Source organism: Bos mutus, chromosome 3 (assembly GCF_027580195.1).
Source record: "Bos mutus isolate GX-2022 chromosome 3, NWIPB_WYAK_1.1, whole genome shotgun sequence".
In the NCBI taxonomy this organism is placed as follows: domain Eukaryota; kingdom Metazoa; phylum Chordata; class Mammalia; order Artiodactyla; family Bovidae; genus Bos; species Bos mutus.
The window spans coordinates 68488188-68508277 of NC_091619.1; the positions used below are offsets into that span (position 1 = coordinate 68488188).

The 20090-nt window shown below is 35.9% G+C and overlaps 1 protein-coding gene across 1 annotated transcript in view; it reads left to right on the forward strand.

Annotated features, from left to right (window-relative positions):
• Positions 1–20090, forward strand: part of LRRIQ3 (leucine rich repeats and IQ motif containing 3) — a 207496-nt gene that overhangs the window by 25807 nt on the left and 161599 nt on the right. The window contains exon 4 of the mRNA XM_005891471.2: positions 17212–17345. Coding sequence (XP_005891533.1) covers positions 17212–17345 — 134 coding nt within the window. The remainder of the gene's footprint in view (positions 1–17211; positions 17346–20090) is intronic.

The window sequence follows — 20090 nt, forward strand, 5'->3', positions numbered from 1 at the left end:
TGGTGCTGAAGAAGACTCTTGAGAGTCCCTTGGATCACAAGGAGATCAAACCAGTCAATACTAAAGGAAATCAACCCTGAATACTCATTGGAAGGACTGATGTTGAAGTTCCAATACTTTGGCCAGCTGATGCAAAGAGCCAGCTCTTTGGAAAAGACCTTGATGCTGGGAAAGATTGAGGACAGGAGGAGAAGGGGATGACAAAGGATGAGAGGTTGGATGGCATCGCTGACTCAATGGACATGACTTTGAGCAAACTCTGGGAGATATGGAGGACAGGGAAGCCTGGTGTGCTGTAGTCCATGGAGTTGAAAAGTCAGACATAGCTGAGTGACAGAACAATAAATCAATTACAAGGGAAAACAGGAAAACTCACAATTATGTAGAGATTAAAAAACTTACAACAACCAATGTATTGAAAAATAAAAAAAAAAAGTCTTAAACGAAAATAGAATGACAACTTAACTAATAGGATATAGTAAAAGCTGTTTAGAGGGCAGTTTATAGTGATAGATGCCTACATTAAAAAAAGAACTCAAATGAACAATATAACTTTATACCCCAAGGAACTAGAAGAAAAGAACAAATTAAACCAAATTTTGTAGGAAGAAGGAAATAAAGACCAGAAATAAATGGAATGGAGATTAAAAAGACTACAGAAAAGATAAATGAAACAAAGAGATCTATTTTTTTGATAAGATAAACAAAATAGACAAACTCTTTGTTATACTTGAGGGAGAGGATCCAAGGAAGTAAGATTAGGAAGAAAGAGGAGATATCACAGTTGATACCACACAAATACAGAAGATTATGAGAGACTGCTATAAGCAATTGTATGCCAACAGACAACCTAGAAATGGATACATTCCAGAAACATACAACTTACTAAGACTAAATCATGAAGAAATAATAAAAAAAAAAAATTAAGGCACTAATTAGCAAGGAGATTGAATCAGTAATCAAAAGTCTCCTAACATAGAAAAGTTTAAAACCAGATGGCTTCACTGGTAAGTTCTACCAAACATTTAAGGAAAACTAATACCAATTTTTCTCATACTTTTCAAAAAGAAGTAGAATCTAAAGGAACACTTAACTGAGACTATATGAGGATACTGGAAGAAAAATACAGATCAATATCCACAATGAATATGGATGCAAAACCCTCAACAAAATGTTAGCAGAGTGAGTTCACTAATATATTGAAAAGATCATACATCATGATGAGGTGGGCTTTATCCCTGGGATAAAAATATCCCTAGTGAATATAAACACAGAAATCTTTAACAAAACCTTAGCAAGTATAATTTAGCATATGTAAGAAGAATTATATACCATGAGCAAGTAGAACTTGTTTCAGGGATGCACAGCTGGTTCAATATTTGAAAATGAATTAATGTAATCTCCCATATCAAAAGACTCAAGAATGTTTTCTTCCTAAGACTGGGAACAAAACAGATGGCTGTTCTTATTCCTCTTGTCAACATGCTGCTGGTAAGTCTAGGTGGTGCAATAAAGTGAGAAAAGGAAATAAAACATACCGATGAGAAAAGAAGAAATAAACTATTTGCAGATGAAATGATCACCTATGTGGAAAATGCCACAGAATCTAAAAAAAAAAATCTTAAAACTAAAAAGTGAGCTTAGCAGGGCTGCAGGGTGCTAGGTAAACAAAAGTCAATCCTATTTCTGTGTACTAACAGTGAGTACATGGTCACCAAAATTAAATACATATTGTCATTTATAATCACTCAAAAATGAAATACTTAGATGTAAATCTAACAAAATATGAACAGAACTTGATGGAGAAAATATAGCTTTTTCAATAAATGTTACTTGGAACAGTTGGACATACATACACATAGACACACACACACAAGAAATGAACTTCCTTAAGTTTTACACTAAAAACAAAAACAACAACAAAAAAAACCCTCAAATTGGATCTTGGAGTTAAATGTAAAACTGAAAACTAAAAAAACTTTTAGAAGAAATAAAATTGAAGGAAATCTTTAGGATCTAGGCTGAGGCAAAGACAGACCTGATACTAAAAGCACAATCTTTAAAAGAAAAAATGGTAAAGTGAACTTTATCAGTTTTTAAAAATACTCTGTAAAAGACCCTATTAAGTGAATGAAAAGATAAGCTCAGGGTCATGGAAAGTATTTGGAAGTGAAATTTTAAAAATGACAATAGAGGTGGTCCTAAGATGGCAGAGGACTAGGACGGGGAGACCACTTTCTCCCCCACAAATTTATCAAAAGAACATTTGAACGCTGAGCAAATTCCACAAAACAACTTCTGAATGCTGGCAGAGGACATCAGGCACCCAGAAAGGCAGCCCATTGTCTTCAAAAGGAGATGGAGAAGTCTTGAGGCTACTGTAAGAATAAGCCTGAAATCCAGAGGCAGGAGGCTTAAGTTCAAAACCTGAGAACACCAGAGAACTCCTGACTCCAAGGAACATTAATCGATAAGAGCTCATCCAAAAGCCTCCATACCTACACTGACCCAAGAGCCAACAAGTTCCAGAACAAGATATACCACGCAAATTCTCCAGCAACACAGGAACACAGCCCTGAGCTTCAATATACTGGCTGCCCAAAGTTACACCAAACCCATTGACATCTCAAAACTCACTACTGGACACTTAATTGCACTCAAGACAGAAGACATCCAGCTCCACCCACCAGAGGACCAACACAAGCTTCCCTAACCAGGAAACCTTGACAAGCCACCCGTCCAACACCACCCACAGCGAGGAACCTCCACATTAAAGAGGAACCACAAACTGCCAGAATATGGGAAGGCCACCCAAAACACAGCAATATAAACAAGATGAAGAGGCAGAGAAATACTCAGCAGGTAAAGAAACAGGATAAATGCTCACCAAATCAAACAAAAGAGGAAGAGATAGGGAATCTACCTGAAAAAGAATTCAGAACAATGATAGTGAAAATGATCCAAAATCTTAAAAACAAAATGGAGTTACAGATAAATAGCCTGGAGACAAGAATTGAGAAGATGCAAGAAATGTTTAACAAGGACCTAGAAGAAATAAAAAAGAGTCAGTATATAATGAATAATGCAATAAATGAGATCAAAGACACTCTGGAGGGAACCAACAGTAGAATAATGGAGGCAGATGATAGGATAAATGAGGTAGAAGATAGAATGGTAGAAATAAATGAAGCAGAGAGGAAAAAAGAAAAAATTAAAGAAATGAGGACAACCTCAGAGATCTCTGGGACAATGTGAAATGTCCAAACATTCGAATTGTAGGAATCCCAGAAGAAGAAGACAAAAAGAAAGACCATGAGAAAATACTTGAGGAGATAATAGTTGAAAACTTCCCTAAAATGGGGAAGGAAATAGTCACCCAAGTCCAAGAAACCCAGAGAGTCCCAAACAGGATAAACCCAAGGTAAAACACCCCAAGACACATAGTAATCAAATTAACAAAGAACAAATAGTAAAAGCAGCAAGGGAAAAACAACAGATAACACACAAGGGGATTCCAATAAGGATAACAGCTGATCTTTCAATAGAAACTCTTCAGGTCAGAAGGGAATGGCAGGACATATTTAAAGTGATGAAAGAGAAAAACCTACAACCCAGATTACTGTACCCAGCAAGGATCTCATTCAAATATGAAGGAGAAATCAAAAGCTTTACAGACAAGCAAAAGTGGATAGAATTCAGCACCACCAAACCAGCTCTCCAACAAATGCTAAAGGATCTTATCTAGACAGGAAACACAAAAAGGGTGTATAAACTCGAACCCAAAACAACAAAGTAAATGGCAACGGGATCATACTTATCAATAATTACCTTAAACGTAAATGGGTTGACTGCCCCAACCAAAAGACAAAGACTGCCTGAATGGATACAAAAACAAGACCCTTATATATGTTGTCTGCAAGAGACCCACCTCAAAACAAGGGACATATACAGACTGAAAGTGAGGGCTGAAAAAAGTTATTCCATGCAAATAGCAAAAGAAAGCAGGAGTAGCAATACTCATACAGATAAAATAAACTTTAAAATAAAGGCTGTGAAAAGAGACAAAGAAGGACACTACATAATGATCAAAGGATCAATCCAAGAAGAAGATATAACAATTATAAATATATATGCACCCAACATAGGAGCACCACAATATGTAAGGCAAATGCTAACAAGTTTGAAACGGGAAATTGACAATAACACAATAATAGTGGGAGACGTTAATACCCCACTCACCCTTATGGATAGATCAACTAAACAGAAAATTAACAAGGAAACAAACTTTAAATGACACAATAGACCAGTTAGACCTAACTGATATCTATAGGACATATCACCCCAAAACAATGAATTTCACCTTTTCCTCAAGCGCGCACGGAAACTTCTCCAGGATAGATCACATCCTGGGTATAAATCTAGCCTTGGTAAATTCAAAAAATGTGAAATCACTCCAAGCATCTTCTCTGACCACAGTGCAGTAAGATTAGATGTCAATTATATAAGAAAAACAGTTAAAAATTCCAACGTATGGAGGCTGAACAACATGCTGCTGAATAACCAACAAATCACAGAAAAATCAAAAAAGAAATAAAAGTATGCATAGAAACGAATGAAAATGAAAACACAACACCCCAAAACCTGTGGGACAGTGTAAAAGCAGTGCTAAGGGGAAGGTTCATAGCACTATAGGCTTACCTCAAGAAATGAGAAAAAAGTCAGCTAAATAACATAGCTTTACAATGAAAGCAACTAGAAAAGGAAGAAATGAAGAACCTCAGGGTTAGTAGAAGGAAAGAAATCTTAAAAATTCAGTTCGGTTCAGTTCATTCACTTAGCCATGTCCAACTCTTTGTGACCCCATGAACCACAGCACGCCAGGCCCCCCTGTCCTTCACCAACTGCCAGAGTTCACCCAAACCCATGTTCATTGAGTCGGTGATGCCATTCAACCATCCCATCCTCTGTCATCCCCTTGTCCTCCTATCCTCAATCGTTCCCAGCATCAGGGTCTTTTCAAATGAGTCAGCTCTTCTCATCAGTGGCCAAAGTATTGGAGTTTCAGCTTCAGCATCAGTCCTTCCAATGAATATTCAGGACTGATCTCCCTTATGAGGGACTGGTTGAATCTCCTTGCAGTCCAAGGGACTCTCAAGAGTCTTCTCCAACACCACAGTTCAAAAGCATCAATTCTTCAGCACTCAGCTTTCTTTATAGTCCAACTCTCACATCCATACATGACCACTGCAAAGACCATAGCCTTTATTAGATGGGCCTTTCTTGACAATATCTCTGCTTTTTAATATGATTTGTAAGTTGATCATAACGTTCCTTCCAAGGAGTAAGCTAAATGCAAAAGAAACAAAAGAGAGCATAGCAAAAATCAACAAAGCTAAAAGCTGGTTCTTTGAGAAGATAAATAAAGTTGACAAACCATTAGCCAGACTCATCAAGAAACAAAGGGAGAAAAATCAATAAAATTAGAAATGAAAATGGAGAGATCACAAAAGACAACACAGAAATAAAAGAATCATAAGAGATTACTATCAGCAATTATATGCCAATAAAATGGACAACTTGGAAGAAATGGACAAATTCTTAGAAAAGTACAACTTTCCAAAACTGGACCAGGAAGGAATAGTAAATCTTAACAGACCCATCACAAGCATAGAAATTGAAACTGTAATCAGAAATCTTCCAGCAAACAAAAGCCCAGGACAAGACGGCTTCATAGCTGAATTCTACCAAAAATTTAGAGGTGCTAACACCTATCCTACTCAAACTCTTCCAGAAAATTGCAGAGAAAGGTAAATGTCCAAACTCATTCTATGAGGCCACCATCACCCTAATACCAAAACCTGACAAATATGCCACAAAAAAAGAAAACTAGAGGCCAGTATCACTGATGAACATAGATGCAAAAATCCTTAACAAAATTCTAGCAAATAGAATCCAACACCATATTAAAAAGATCATACATCATGACCCATTGGGCTTTATCTCAGGGATGCAAGGATTCTTCAAAATCCGCAAATCAATCAATGTAATACACCACATTAACAAATTGGAAGATAAAAACAAAATGATTATCTCAATAGATTCAGAGAAAGCCTTTGACAAAATCCAACATCCATTTATGATAAAAACCCTCCAGAAAGCAGGAATAGAAGGAACATACCTCAACATAACAAAAGCTATATATGACAAACCCACAGCAGACATTATCCTCAATGGTGAAAAATTGAAAGCATTTCCCCTAAAGTCAGGAACAGGACAAGGGTGCCCACTTTCACCACTACTATTCAACATAGTTTTGGAAGTTTTGGCCACAGCAATCAGAGCAGAAAAAGAAATTTAAAAATCCATATTGGAAAAGAAGAAGTAAAACTCTTACTGTTTGCAGGTGACATGATCCTCTACTTAGAAAACCCAAAAGACTCCACCAGAAAATTACTAGAGCTAATCAATGAATATAGTAAAGTTGCAAGATATAAAATTAACACACAGAAATCCCTTACATTCCTATATACTAACAATGAGAAAACAGAGAAAATAAGGAAACAATTCCAGTCACCATTGCAGCGAAAAGAATAAAATACTTAGGAATGTATCTACCTAAAGAAAACTATAAAACACTGGTGAAAGAAATCAAATTGAAAAATAAAAGCCATATGATTATCTCAATAGATGCAGAGAAAGCCTTTGACAATATTCAACATCCATTTATGATAAAAACTCTCCAGAAAGCAGGAATAGAAGGAACATACCTCAACATAATAAAAGCTATATATGACAAACCCACAGCAAACATTATCCTAAATGGTGAAAAATTGAAAGCATTTCCCCTAAAGTCAGGAACACGACAAAGGTGCCCAGTCTCACCACTACTATTCAACATAGTTTTGGAAGTTTTTGCCACAGCAATCAGAGCAGAAAAAGAAATAAAAGGAATCCAAATTGGAAAAGAAGAAGTAAAACTCTCACTGTGTGCAGATAACATGATCCTCTACATAGAAAACCCTAAAGACTCCACCGGAAAATTACTAGAGCTAATCAATGAATATAGTAAAGTTGCAGGATATAAAGTCAAACACACAGAAATCCCTTGCATTCCTATACACTAATAATGAGAAAATAGAGAAATTAGTAACAATTCCATTCACCATTGCAACAAAAAGAATAAAAATAAAATACTTAGGAATATATCTACCTTAAGAAACAAAAGACCTAGATATAGAAAACTATAAAACACTGGTGAAAGAAATCAAAGAGGACACTAATAGATGGAGAAATATACCGTGTTCTTGGATTGGAAGAATCAATATAGTGAAAATGAGTATACTACCCAAAGCAATATATAGATTCAATGAAATCCCTATCAAGCTACCAATGGTATTTTTCACACAACTAGAACAAATAATTTCACAATTTGTAAGGAAATACAAAAAACCTTGATTAGCCAAAGAAATCTTGAGAAAGAAGAATGGGACTGGAGGAATCAACCTGCCTGACTTCAGGCTCTACTACAAAGCCACAGTCATCAAGACAGTATGGTACTGGCACAAAGACAGAAATATAGATCAATGGGACAAAAAAGAAAGCCCAGAGATAAATCCACGCACCTATGGACACCTTATCTTTGACAAAGGAGGCAAGAATATACAATGGAGAAAAGACAATCTCTTTAAGAAGTGGTGCTGGGAAAACTGGTCAACTACTTGTAAAAGAATGAAGCTAGAACCATTTCTAACACTGTACAAAAAATAAATTCAAAATAGATTAAACATCTAAACATAAGACCAGAAACTATAAAACTCCTAGAGGAAAACATAGGCAAAACACTCTCTGACATAAATCGAAGCAGAATCCTCTATGACCCAGCTCCCAGAGTAATGGAAATAAAAGAAAAAATAAACAAATAGGACCTAAATAAACTTAAAAGCTTTTGCACAACAAAGGAAACTCTAAGCAAGGAGAAAAGACAGCCTTCAGAATGGGAGAAAATAATAGCAAATGAAACAACTGACAAAGAATTAGTTTCAAAAATATACAAGCAACTCCTTCCAGAAAAATAAACGACCCAATCAAAAAATAGGCCAAAGAACTAAACAGACATTTCTCCAAAGAAGACATACAGATGGCTAACAAGCACATGAGAAAATGCTCAACAACGCTCATTATCAGAGAAATGCAAATCAAAACCACAATGAGGTACCTTTTCATGCCAGGCACAATGGCTGCTATCCAAAAGTCTACAAACAATGAATGCTGGAGAGAGTGTGGAAAAAAGGGAACCCTCTTACACTGTTGGTGGGAATGCAAACTAGTACAGCCACTATGGAGAACAGTGTGGAGATTCCTTAAAAAACTGAAAATAGAACTGCCATACGACCCAGCAATCCCACTGCTGGGCATACACACCACAGTCCCACTGCTGGGCATACACACCGAGGAAACAAGAATTGAAAGAGACGTGTACCCCAATGTTCATCGCAGCACTGTTTATCATAGCCAGGACATGGAAGCAACCCAGATATCCATCAGCAAATGAATGGATAAGAAAGCTGTGGTACGTATACACAATGGAGTATTACTCAGCCATTAAAAAGAATACATTTGAATCAGTTCTGATGAGCTGGATGAAGCTGGAGCCTATTATACAGAGTGAAGTAAGCCAGAAAGAAAAACATCAGTACAATATACTACATATATATATAATATATATATATATATATATATATGGAATTTAGAAAAGTAGTAACGATAACCCTATATGTGAGACAGCAAAAGAGACATAAATGTATAGAACAGTCTTTTGGACTCTGTGGGAGAGGGGGAGGGGATGGGGGGAAAAATGATAATAGGTACTTCAAGTGGTGGAAATTTGTGTTAAGTTTTTTGTTCTTGTACTTTCATCTGTCCTAAAAATTTTAGTGTTTTATTATTATGGTTCTAAATTTTTTGTTTGTTTTTTAATGTTACTCAATTCAGGTGAAAATTTTTAATTGGTCTATTGTCTAAAGTTTGTTCCCAAAGTGTTTACCAGTGATCCTAAGAAATGTTGATTTAAAATAATATAAAATCTTTCTAGCCTTGTGGGGCGTTTCATAGATACTCACCATTTCATGTGAATGTTAAATTGAATATATTACAGATGGAATAAAAAGGTGAATACTGCATGTGTTTATTCTATGTGAAATAAATACTTCTGGGAGTAGCATGATTTACATTTTTCAGTTATGCTGAGACAAATGTGTCAAATCAGTAAATTCTGATGGAAAAAATTACAAACAGAATTTTAAAAAAATATAGGGAATAGATACATATGAAAGAAATAAAAATGGGGAAAAGGAAGAAAAAATAAGTACAGGTGTATTTAGAATATCAGATTAATTGGGAATCTTTTTGTGTAATTATATACAATCTGAAAAGAATGTAGTTTGAAAATTTGTTTTTTAAGCTACGCTTCATGTTAGAACACAGAGTACTATCTTCCATATGAATCATGTTTACAAAATTCTTACCTTTCTTGGAAATGCCTTGTTATGCTTTATGCAAGGATTTGCAGTAGCCATTTTTTTCATTCCAAGATTACAATGGAAGTGGGGGAGTACAGATATTTCATTATTTTATCATCTGTTTTTTGATTGTTGATAATACTTTCTGTAAATGTGTATCATCCTTTGGCAAGCTTTTACTATAATTCTTTAATTCATTTTATTGGGTTGAAAATATTAGTTTACAGTTAATTTCTTAATTTTGTTATGTTTAAATAAATTGCTTAGTAAATTCTTGTACTAATTTGTTAAGTATCAAATAGGATAAGGTATACAGAAGTCCTTAAGCTGTTGACAGATGACCTTATTTGGATGCTTGAAATATTTTAGCACTGTTCTATGTGCTTTACAAATATTTTCTCACAAAACCCCAATGACATTTTATCTATTTTACAGATGATTAATAGGGGACAGATGGGTTACTTACCCTAGATTGCATAGTTAGCAAGTGGTAGAAATGGAATTTAAACCTAGGCAGTTTTTCTTTAGAGTCATTACTCATGTAGTAGAGGAAATATGCATTAGTTTCCCTTAGAAGATACATCCATTTGTCCTCAGCTATCAAATGGTTTATGGCATTTGTACAAGTTTGCAGTGATGTCTTTTTTTTTTTTTTTAATTTGGAGTGCAGTTGCTTTATAATGTTGTGGTAGTTTCTGCTGTACCTCAAAGTGAATCAACTACACATATACATATGTACCCTCTTCCTTGGATTTTCTTCCCATTTAGGTCACCACAGAGCATTGAGTAAAATTCTCTCTAGTATACAGTAGGTGATATCTTTATTGGCATTTTACAGTGTAATTGTTTTAGGACATCATAAATCTTGACTATTGTCTAGGGGTTCCTTGTCTTTTGGCAGAGACTCCTATCCCGCCCACAGCTGATGATTCTCTTTATTGCTTAAAAGAGAGGGATTATCCATACCTTGGAGGGAAGCAAGACTCTGCTGTAAACTGCAATGTGAGCTTGATGGTTCTCTGCTGGTGAGAACTGCAGAGTCTGACCAGGACCACTTAAACCTAGCCATCTAAATTATTTCCTGTATTATTCTTCCTCACTTTCAAACGAGAGGAGGAAAAACAATTTTCCCTCTACCCTTCTGAGCTCCTGGCTGAGACCCTGTAATATAAGGTTAACAAGAGAAAAACAAACAGAAGCTTATTAACATTTATATCTCATGAGTACTGAGAAGATGCTCAGGGAGAACTGAGTATCACCTTGAGATGGGAATTCATTCTTAATACCATCTAAATAGAGGGTATAGGCCTCTTATGAGACAGTAAATTATTTTTAAGAAAGACGAATGAGTCTCTAGGAGAATAGATGGGAATTTGTGACAAAATTCATTTGGTTGTGATGTCTTCTAATTTTCTCCCCTTCTAATCACTTAATCTCCTTTCTTGTGATGAGACTCCTTTCCTGGTTGATAAAATATGACAATTGAATGCCTTTGGGGGAATCTGTTTTTAGATAGATAAAGTTCAGAGAGTGCCTCTCCCTGCATTTGCTGTTTTTCAAATGCCTATGACTCAATAATCAGTATATGGAGCACATTTGAGGTGGCATACTTTGTTACTCTAAACACACATGTACATACACACATACCATGAGCTCAAATGCAATGAACAAAAAACTCCATGAAGATTGGAGGAAATCATATCTTTACTAGAAGCCAGTAAAGGATAAGAATTAAATAATAGATTGTATCATAGATGTACTTTTATACATAATGAAGAATTTTTGATATAATGAAGATATGATTGAATTAAAGGTAGGGAATGAATGGGTCAGCCTGACTTTGAGTTATTCTTCCTGACATGTAAAACAAAATGACAGGAATTAGAGGAAATTCTGCAAATCCCCCTATTTGTCACAGTTGATAGTAGACTAAATAACAGTTGGGATATCTTGCTAGAAATCAGAGGATACATTTCATGGAGAGGCCCTCATACAAGCAGGGTTATAATAGCAAACTATTATAGTTTGTGGAAGGACTTGTCTGTGATAGGCCAGACAGGAGTTTCAGAAAGGAGCTTAGGCTCAGCCACATAACTGAAGTAGTTGACAAGCTATTAAAAAACCTCAGTATGAGAAAGCTAACCTTTGACAGCATGGCTTCACCAAATTGAGAAAAAATAACTGAAAATGATGAGAAAAAAATGTAAAACATCGAGGTGAGCTCTAGAATACCTACTATACATGAATAGGAATTAGAGTAGAGAAAATAAAGAAAATTAAGGAGAAGCACTAATCAAAGAGATGGGAATGAATACCAGACCACCTTACCTATCTCATGAGAAACCAGTCAACAAGCAGCAGTTAGAACTGGACATGAACAACTGACTGGTTCAAAATTGGGAGAGGAGTGCCACAAGGCTGTATATTGTCACTTTGCTTATTTAACTTGTATGCAGAATGCATCATATGAATTGCCAAGCTGGATAAATCACAAACTGGAATCAAGATCAGTGGGAGAAATACTAACAACTTTAGATATACAGATGATAACCACTCTAATGGCATAAAGTGAAGAGGAACTAAAGGACCTGGTGATGAATGTGAAAGAGAAGAGTGAAAAAACTGGCTTGAAACTCAACGTTCAATAAACTAAGATTATGGCATCCGGTCCCATCACTTCATGGCAAATAGATGGGGAAAAAGTGGAAGCAGTGAAAGATTTTATTTTCTTGGGCTCCAAAATCACTGCAAATGGTGACTGTAGCCATGAATTTAAAACATGCTTGCTCCTTGGAAGGAGAGACATAACGAACCTAGACAGTGTTATTAAAAAAGCAGAGTCATCCCTTTGCTGACAAAGATCCATAGAATCAAATCCCTTAGTCGTGTATGGATGTGAGATTTGGACATTAAATTTAGGCTGAGTGGCAAAGAATATTGATGTGTGGTGCTGGAGAAGACTCTTGAGAGTCCCTTGAACTTCAAGGAGATCAAATCAGTCAATCCTAAAGAAAATCCACCTTGACTATTCATTGGAAGGATTGGTGCTGGAGCTGAAGTTCCAAACTTTTGGCCACCTAATGTGAAGAGCTGATTCATTAGAAAAGGCCCTGATGCTGGGAAAGATTGAAGGAAAAAAAGAAGGGGGTGGCAGAAGATAAAACTGTTAGATATCATCACAGGCTCAATAAACATGAATCTTAACAAACTCCAGGAGATAATGGAGTACTGGGGAGCCTAACATGCTGCTGCAGTCCCGAGTTGCAGAGTTGTACATGATTTAGCAACTGAATAACAGCAGCAGTAATCCAAGAAATAATGAGAAAAAATATAGTTCTGAATATGGGACAAAATCTGTGAAAGATCTACATATATTTTCTTTAAATTTTTGAATTTCATACCTATTGTCATGGGAAAAAAGCAAAATCAAAAATATTTATACTTCAGATGAGTTTTTTTTTTTTTTTTTTTTAAATAAGTCAAGTAGGTAGAGGTGTTGGCAATAGTGGAATGTTGAGGTAGAGTAAAAAGCATGGCAAAGGCACAGAGGTGATGCTAAGTACAGTTAAGTGACGACAAGTGATTTAGTGTTCTTGGGGTTTAGAAGACATGCTTGGGCATGACAAAGGATGCTGGAATCAAAAATAGGATTAATAGAGCAAAGGGAGTTACGTGTAACACTACAAATATAGCACAGTATATTGTAAGACTTGGGGGAAATATTTAAGGATTTTAGATGACCTGATTTTTATTTTAGAAAAAAAAGTCCTATATTCTGTAATTTGGGAGTGGAGGGAAATTGAATGTAGGGAAATTAGAGGAAAATCTATAGTTCGGACCCTAGTATATAAGAGCTGATTTAATAAATTGGTAGTATGTATAGATTATAGGGAAAAGATTGAAGAGAGATGTTTTTGATAAAATTAAGTGATTTAGTAGATGGAAATGAGAAGAGAGAAAGAAGAATGTGAGTTTATTTGGTTGACAAGGTGGAAAATAATTTTAATGACTATCTGTAATGTGGTGTGAAGTATAGATTGTGGGTGTTTTCAAATAGGGGGAAGAATTATTTCAGTTTTTGACATGTAAGGAGACAAATGGAACTAGAAGTTCCATTGGAATTAGATAATTCCAAGAATTATCTCAGAGATAATTCTTGCTAGGAGATGTATAGGATAATCAGCATATGTGAAATAGTAAGATATAGCAAGGAAGGTGCTCATTCAAAGAAACTTAGCAAAGAGAAGTGAAAAAAGAAGCAAACCTAAAATTATACTATATTTAAATAGTTATAGAAAAAGAGCAAACAGGAAAACAGACTGAAAAATAAAAATCCAAAAGGTAGAAAAATTAGTATGTTACTACAGGCAAGTAAGAATTAAGTTATAAGAACAGATTGACATTGCCACAGCAAGCTTGGAGACCAATATGACAGTGTATAAGTGTCTGTTCTTAGTGATTTAATAGTCAACTGATATTTGAATGCCAGTTACAAACTAGATAGCTTACTTACTCATAGAGATTCAGTATAAAGAAAGAGGTGTTACACTTGGTCAGTTTATGTTGCAGTGGGACGGACAGACCAATAATTGCTTTATAGCATAAGCTTATCAAATAAAATAACAAATCAGAACTTAAAAGACTTTTACAAAAGGATTATCTCAATGGAGGGATAAGGGCTATTGCAATAGGCAAATGAATATTATTGCAATAAGGAGAATGCTTCTGTTAAGGTCTATAGCATCTTAAAGGTGATATTTTGCTTTAAAGGCTAAAAAGAAGTTTTCTTTTAGAGGAGGGATTAAGGCTAGAAAGAAATGGTGTGGCTAAGTAGAATGGAAAGACCCTGATGCTAGGAAAGATTGAGGGCAGGAGGAGAAAGGGGTGATGGAAGATGAGATGGTTGGATGGCATCATTGACTTAATGGAGATGAGTTTGAGCAAACTCTGGGAGATAGTGAAGGACTGGGAAGCCTAGTGTGCTGCAGTTCATAGGGTCACAAAAAGTCTGACACGACTGAGCAACTGAACAACAAAGTAAGGTGAGGGGAAGTGGCATGATCTGACAATAGAACAGAAAATATTTTTGCCTTCCCTAGTGGTTCAGTTCACTGCAGATGGTGACTGCAGCCATGAAATTAAAAGACGCTTACTCCTTGGAAGGAAAATTATGACCAACCTAGACAGCATATTCAAAAGCAGAGGCATTACTTTGCCAACAAAGGTCCATCTAGTCAAGGCTATGGTTTTTCCAGTGGTCATGTATGGATGTTAGAGTTGGACTATGAAGAAGGCTGAGTGCCAAAGAATTGATGAGAGTCCCTTGGACTGCAAGGAGATCCAACCAGTCCATTCTAAAGGAGATCAGTCCTGGGATTTCTTTGGAAGGACTGATGCTAAAGCTGAAACTCCAGTACTTTGGCCACCTCATGCTAAGAGTTGACTCATTGGAAAAGACTCTGATACTGGGAGGGATTGGGGGCAGAAGGAGAAGGGGACGACAGAGGATGAGATGGCTGGATGGCATCACTGACTCGATGGATGTGAGTCTCAGTGAACTCTGGGAGTTGGTGATGGACAGGGAGGCCTAGCGTGCTGCGATTCATGGGGTCGCAAAGAGTCGGACACGACTGAGCGACTGAACTGAACTGAACTGAGTGTTTCAGTTGGTAAAGAATCTGCCTGCAGTGCAGGAGACCAGGGTTCATTCCTGGATCGGGAAGATCCCCTAGAGAAGGAAATGGCAACCCACTCCAGTACTCTTGCCTGGAGAATTCCATGGACAGAGGAACCAGGCAGGGAATCTTTGTGTCCATGGGCTCACAGAGCCTGACATTTTACCCTGAGAGGAGTCCCTTTCATGATTAACTATTAAGGAGGGGTTATGTGCTGGCTCAGGCAGAAGGTGGGGCAAAGTTCAAGCTACTGGAAGAAAGAGTCTTACCCAGAAGGCATTTTATTCAAACTGCTCAGTGTAAACAAAGTAGTTCAACAAATTTTTAATAGGCAAAGAGTGGGAATTTAGAGAATGTGTGTCAGGGCCTTGTTAAAGATGAACAAGAGGGACATCCATGGGTATAATCTAAGTAATATAATGGAAGGATTCTTCTTTATATTACATTTTCCTGAAACAAAGGGATAAGTAGGTTTCTTAACCTTCATTGTTTTCTAGGAACCCTGGAAAACAAGGCTGTTTTACAGGGCTTACGTAAAATTCAACATTGTCAAGTGTAACAAATAACACAGGGTAATATTGTAGAAAGATATTAAACTCAAATCAATGTCAAGAAAGACTTCTTGAAGGAAAAGACTGAGTCAGCAGAATACTAAGATAATGAGACAAGAAATTGAGAAGTACAGTCAAGAAATGGGAATGGCATGCAAAAAGCATGGAGGTTTATCAGGCCATTTTCAGAAATATAAGTGGATGGATTTTGCCAGAATGGACGGTACTATATGTTGTGTGAAGGAAGATAATACTGTGAAGGTAAGAAGGGACTAGATCAAGGATTTTGTATGCCAAGTCAAGAAATATGTAATTCATCTTTCAATACTAAATCAGTGAAATATATTAAGCAAAAATGCCATATGATCAGTTTTGCATTTTGAAAATCATACTGCAATAGTGCATATTATGATATGGAAGGAGTAGGGAATATGGATTATTTCTGCTATCAGGACATTTTTAGTAGATTAAAGAAGTGATAAAGAGATTCAAAAAAAACAATGGTGGAGAATAGAAGAGAGAGAAATCAGATATTTGGGATATTGAATATACTGGAGCTAGCAACATTTGGATATGAAGAAGTAAGAGAAAAAGAGAGCCTGGGATGGTTCAGGGTTTCTGGATTAGGTTTGTATGGGCAGTACTACCATTCACTAATAGCATGTGAGAAAGCAAGTTAGGGAGGAGGATTCATATTTGGGCAAGTTGAGTTTATAGGCATATCTCATTTTATTGTGCTTTTTTATCACAAATTGATATTGGTGGCAATCCTGCATGGAACAAGTAATAAGTGCCATTTTTTGGGGGTGGCCAGCATTTACTCACTTCATGTCTCTGTGTTGTGTTCTGGTAATTCTCACAATGTTTCAAAATTTTTCGTAGTTATATTTCATTATCATGTATTTATGAAAATATAGGAGTCTGTGTTTCCAAAATCTAAAAATATACAGGACCAATATCTTAGAGATAATTTTTTTAAAGATAATATAGAAGTCTTTCCCCCAGGGAATGTACTGTCTTACTGTAAAGTATCTAGTTAAGATGCAACAAAATTTTGAACTGCTGCAAGTTGTTATAAATCCAACATATATCAGTTTCATCTATGATGATTCACAGAATACTTTTAAGGGTCTTTGGATATCTATTCATTCCCCTACCTTTCAGAGATCAACATGATTATGGGAAAAATTTTATACCTATGATAGCAGATAGAAGAATCTAGAATGGAAAAAGTTATCCTCATTGATCTTGAATTTTGTGTAAAGATTTGAAATTATTTTGTGCTACTAATTCTTGATCTTATGATCTAATAAAAATAGATTTGAAAAATGTATGTGTTACTTAAGTATTATGTGTATAAGACACCTGTGAATGTTTTAATAGTTTATACCATCAGACTAGCAACTTAAAATATCTTTTGGAAATACTTTCATGAAATATGAATATTAAGTAATTTTCTTTATACAGGGATCAACCTATGAAGATGAAATTGATAATATCAAATACATTATTTCAAAAATTAATGAAATTCTGGCTCATAACTCACCAGTTTTGATTATTCAAAGATGGACACGTGGTTTCTTAGTTCGGAAAAAAATGAGGTATGTTTTATTTTATTCACTATTTAAATATTAAAAGATAATTGACAAAAGTCATTTCTGTAATAATATGCATTTTTGTATTCCCTATCAACCTGGTACTTTATAGACTATTTAAAATAACTTTGAGAAAAACATCACAGACTCTCTTTTTTTCTTTTAAAATGGCCATATAAATAACTAGTCAATAATGTTTTTATTAATCTTGAGTAATTCTGATAGTGTTTTAAATTAAACTTAAAAGCATTAGTATAAAATGTAAATTAAATTTCTCTATGTAATGGGACATAATGGAAATATAAGCCATGTACAATATAAGAAAAAAGTACAAACTGTTAATATATGAGGATTTTGTATTTGTTTGGATATGAAGATAGTTTTGCCAAAACATCTGCTACTGCCTTAATCTACATTATCCTTTGATTAATACTTTTTCCTCTCTCTTTGTTCTGTGCATCCCTTTTCAGTCGCAGACATTTTACAAATACAGGAAAATTTTTCCTATAAGAGAGAGGGAAGATAGGATACTGTGTCATCAGTGTATTTGTGTTAGTCATGCAAAACACTAAACACATGAAAAAGAAATGAGCTTTCTCCTAAAGCTTATTTTCAGATGCTAAATGGTAGAGTTCATAAGATAGAAACAGAACATGGCCCTGAAATACAGGTAGGATTAAATAGATCTGGAGTTGGGAAACAGACATTCCTTGAGAAAGAAAGATTAGGAAGTTTCACTGAAATGGCATTCACCATTCTGTGGTAAGGCAGAGGCAGTGTTGTCTTGTGTTAGCCTGCATGTACTACATCATAGATGGCAATAGCCCTGATAGAGACCAGTATGAAAGGCAAAACTGAACATAATACAGTGCCTGAAACTTCTGACGATGAGATTCCATATACTTCTCTAACAAAGGCCAAACTGTGGGAGAGACTGGGCTTATGAATGAAGAAAAGTAAAGTGATTTGGAGTAAAAGACGTGAAAAAAATCAGGCAGTTGCTAACACGTACATATTTATTTAAAATATTTTTTCTATCTCATATGTTTCAGTTAAATTGTATGTATTTTATGTGAAATAAACATCTAATTAAATGGATCTGTCTTTAATTTATGCCCCTGGGATTGAGTTTTTCTCTCTTAGAATCAAGGTTTCCTTTGATATTCATGTACCATGAGATAATAACCTTCTACGTGGAAACAATCTGAAAATTCAGCAGACAAGAAGAGAGTCTGAATTAGCTTTGTGAGGAGAAATGTCAGTAGTAAAAATATATCACAGTGCTTCATGACAGACTGATTTTAATTCTTTTTCTTTTTAAAATGCTGTTCCATTAGGTGTATCACTTACCTACTCTGGGCCTGAGTTTCCTGATACATTAGTAATAAATGGTAGAGAGCAGGGGCTAATAGCAGTACTTAATTTTCTACTTGCTTGTGAGAATTGAAGTCATGAATATAACCCACATAGTATCTGGCAAATGCAAATGTTCCATTCTTAATAGCTGATATTTTTTAATATTATTATTATTGTTGTTGTTCTACCTCATATTCTCTGTGCTATTTGTTTGCATAGGAAACAATTTTTCCTTGAATTTCTTGCTCCCTTCCAATTACATTTACTACAGCATTCACAGACTAATCTTTCAAAATTACAAATCAAATCTTACTCACCAACTTAAAATCTTCTGGTTGCTCCTAATTTGATTAGGGCAAAGTATTGGGATATTGGCCCCTACAATGTACATCACATACTTGAATTATCAACATTTGCAATACTGTATTGAAGTTGTCTGTATAATTATCTATATCTTATATCTACAAACATGTTCAGTTCAGTTCAGTTGCTAAGTCATTTCCGACTCTTTGCGACCTCATGAATCACAGCACGCCAGGCCTCCCTGTCCATCACCAACTCCTGGAGTTCATTCAAACTCATGTCCATTGAGTCAGTGATGCCATCCAGCCATCTCATCCTCTGTTGTCCCCTTCTCCTCCTGCCCCCAATCCCTCCCAGCATCAGGGTCTTTTCCAATGAGTCAACTCTTCGCAAGAGGTGGCCAAAGTACTGGAGTTTCAGGTACAGCATCAGTTCCTCCAATGAACACCCAGGGCTGATCTCCTTTAGGATGGACTGGTTGGATTTCCTTGAAGTCCAAGGGACTCTCAACAGTCTTCTCCAGCACCACAGTTCAAAAGCATCAATTCTTCAGCGCTCAGCTTACTTCACAGTCCAAATCTCACATCCATACATGACCACTGGAAAAACCATAGCCTTGACTAGACGGACCTTTGTTGGCAAAGTAATATCTCTGCTTTTCAATATGCTATCTAGGTTGGTCATAACTTTCCTTCCAAGGAGTAAACGTCTTTTAATTTCATGGCTGCAGTCACCATCTGCAGTGATTTTGGAGCCCAGAAAAATAAAGTCTGACACTGTTTACACTGTTTCCCCATCTATTTCCCATGAAGTGATGGGACTGGATGCCATGATCTTTGTTTTCTGAATGTTGAGCTTTAAGCCAACTTTTAAACTCTCCTCTTTCACTTTCATCAAGAGGCTTTTTAGCTCCTCTTCACTTTCTGCCATAAGGGTGGTGTCATTTGCATATCTGAGGTTATTGATATTTCTCCAGCAATCTTGATTCCAGCTTGTGCTTCTTCCAGCCCAGCGTTTCTCATGATGTACTCTGCATATAAGTGAAAAAGCAGGGTGACAATATACAGCCTTGACGTACTCCTTTCCCTAATT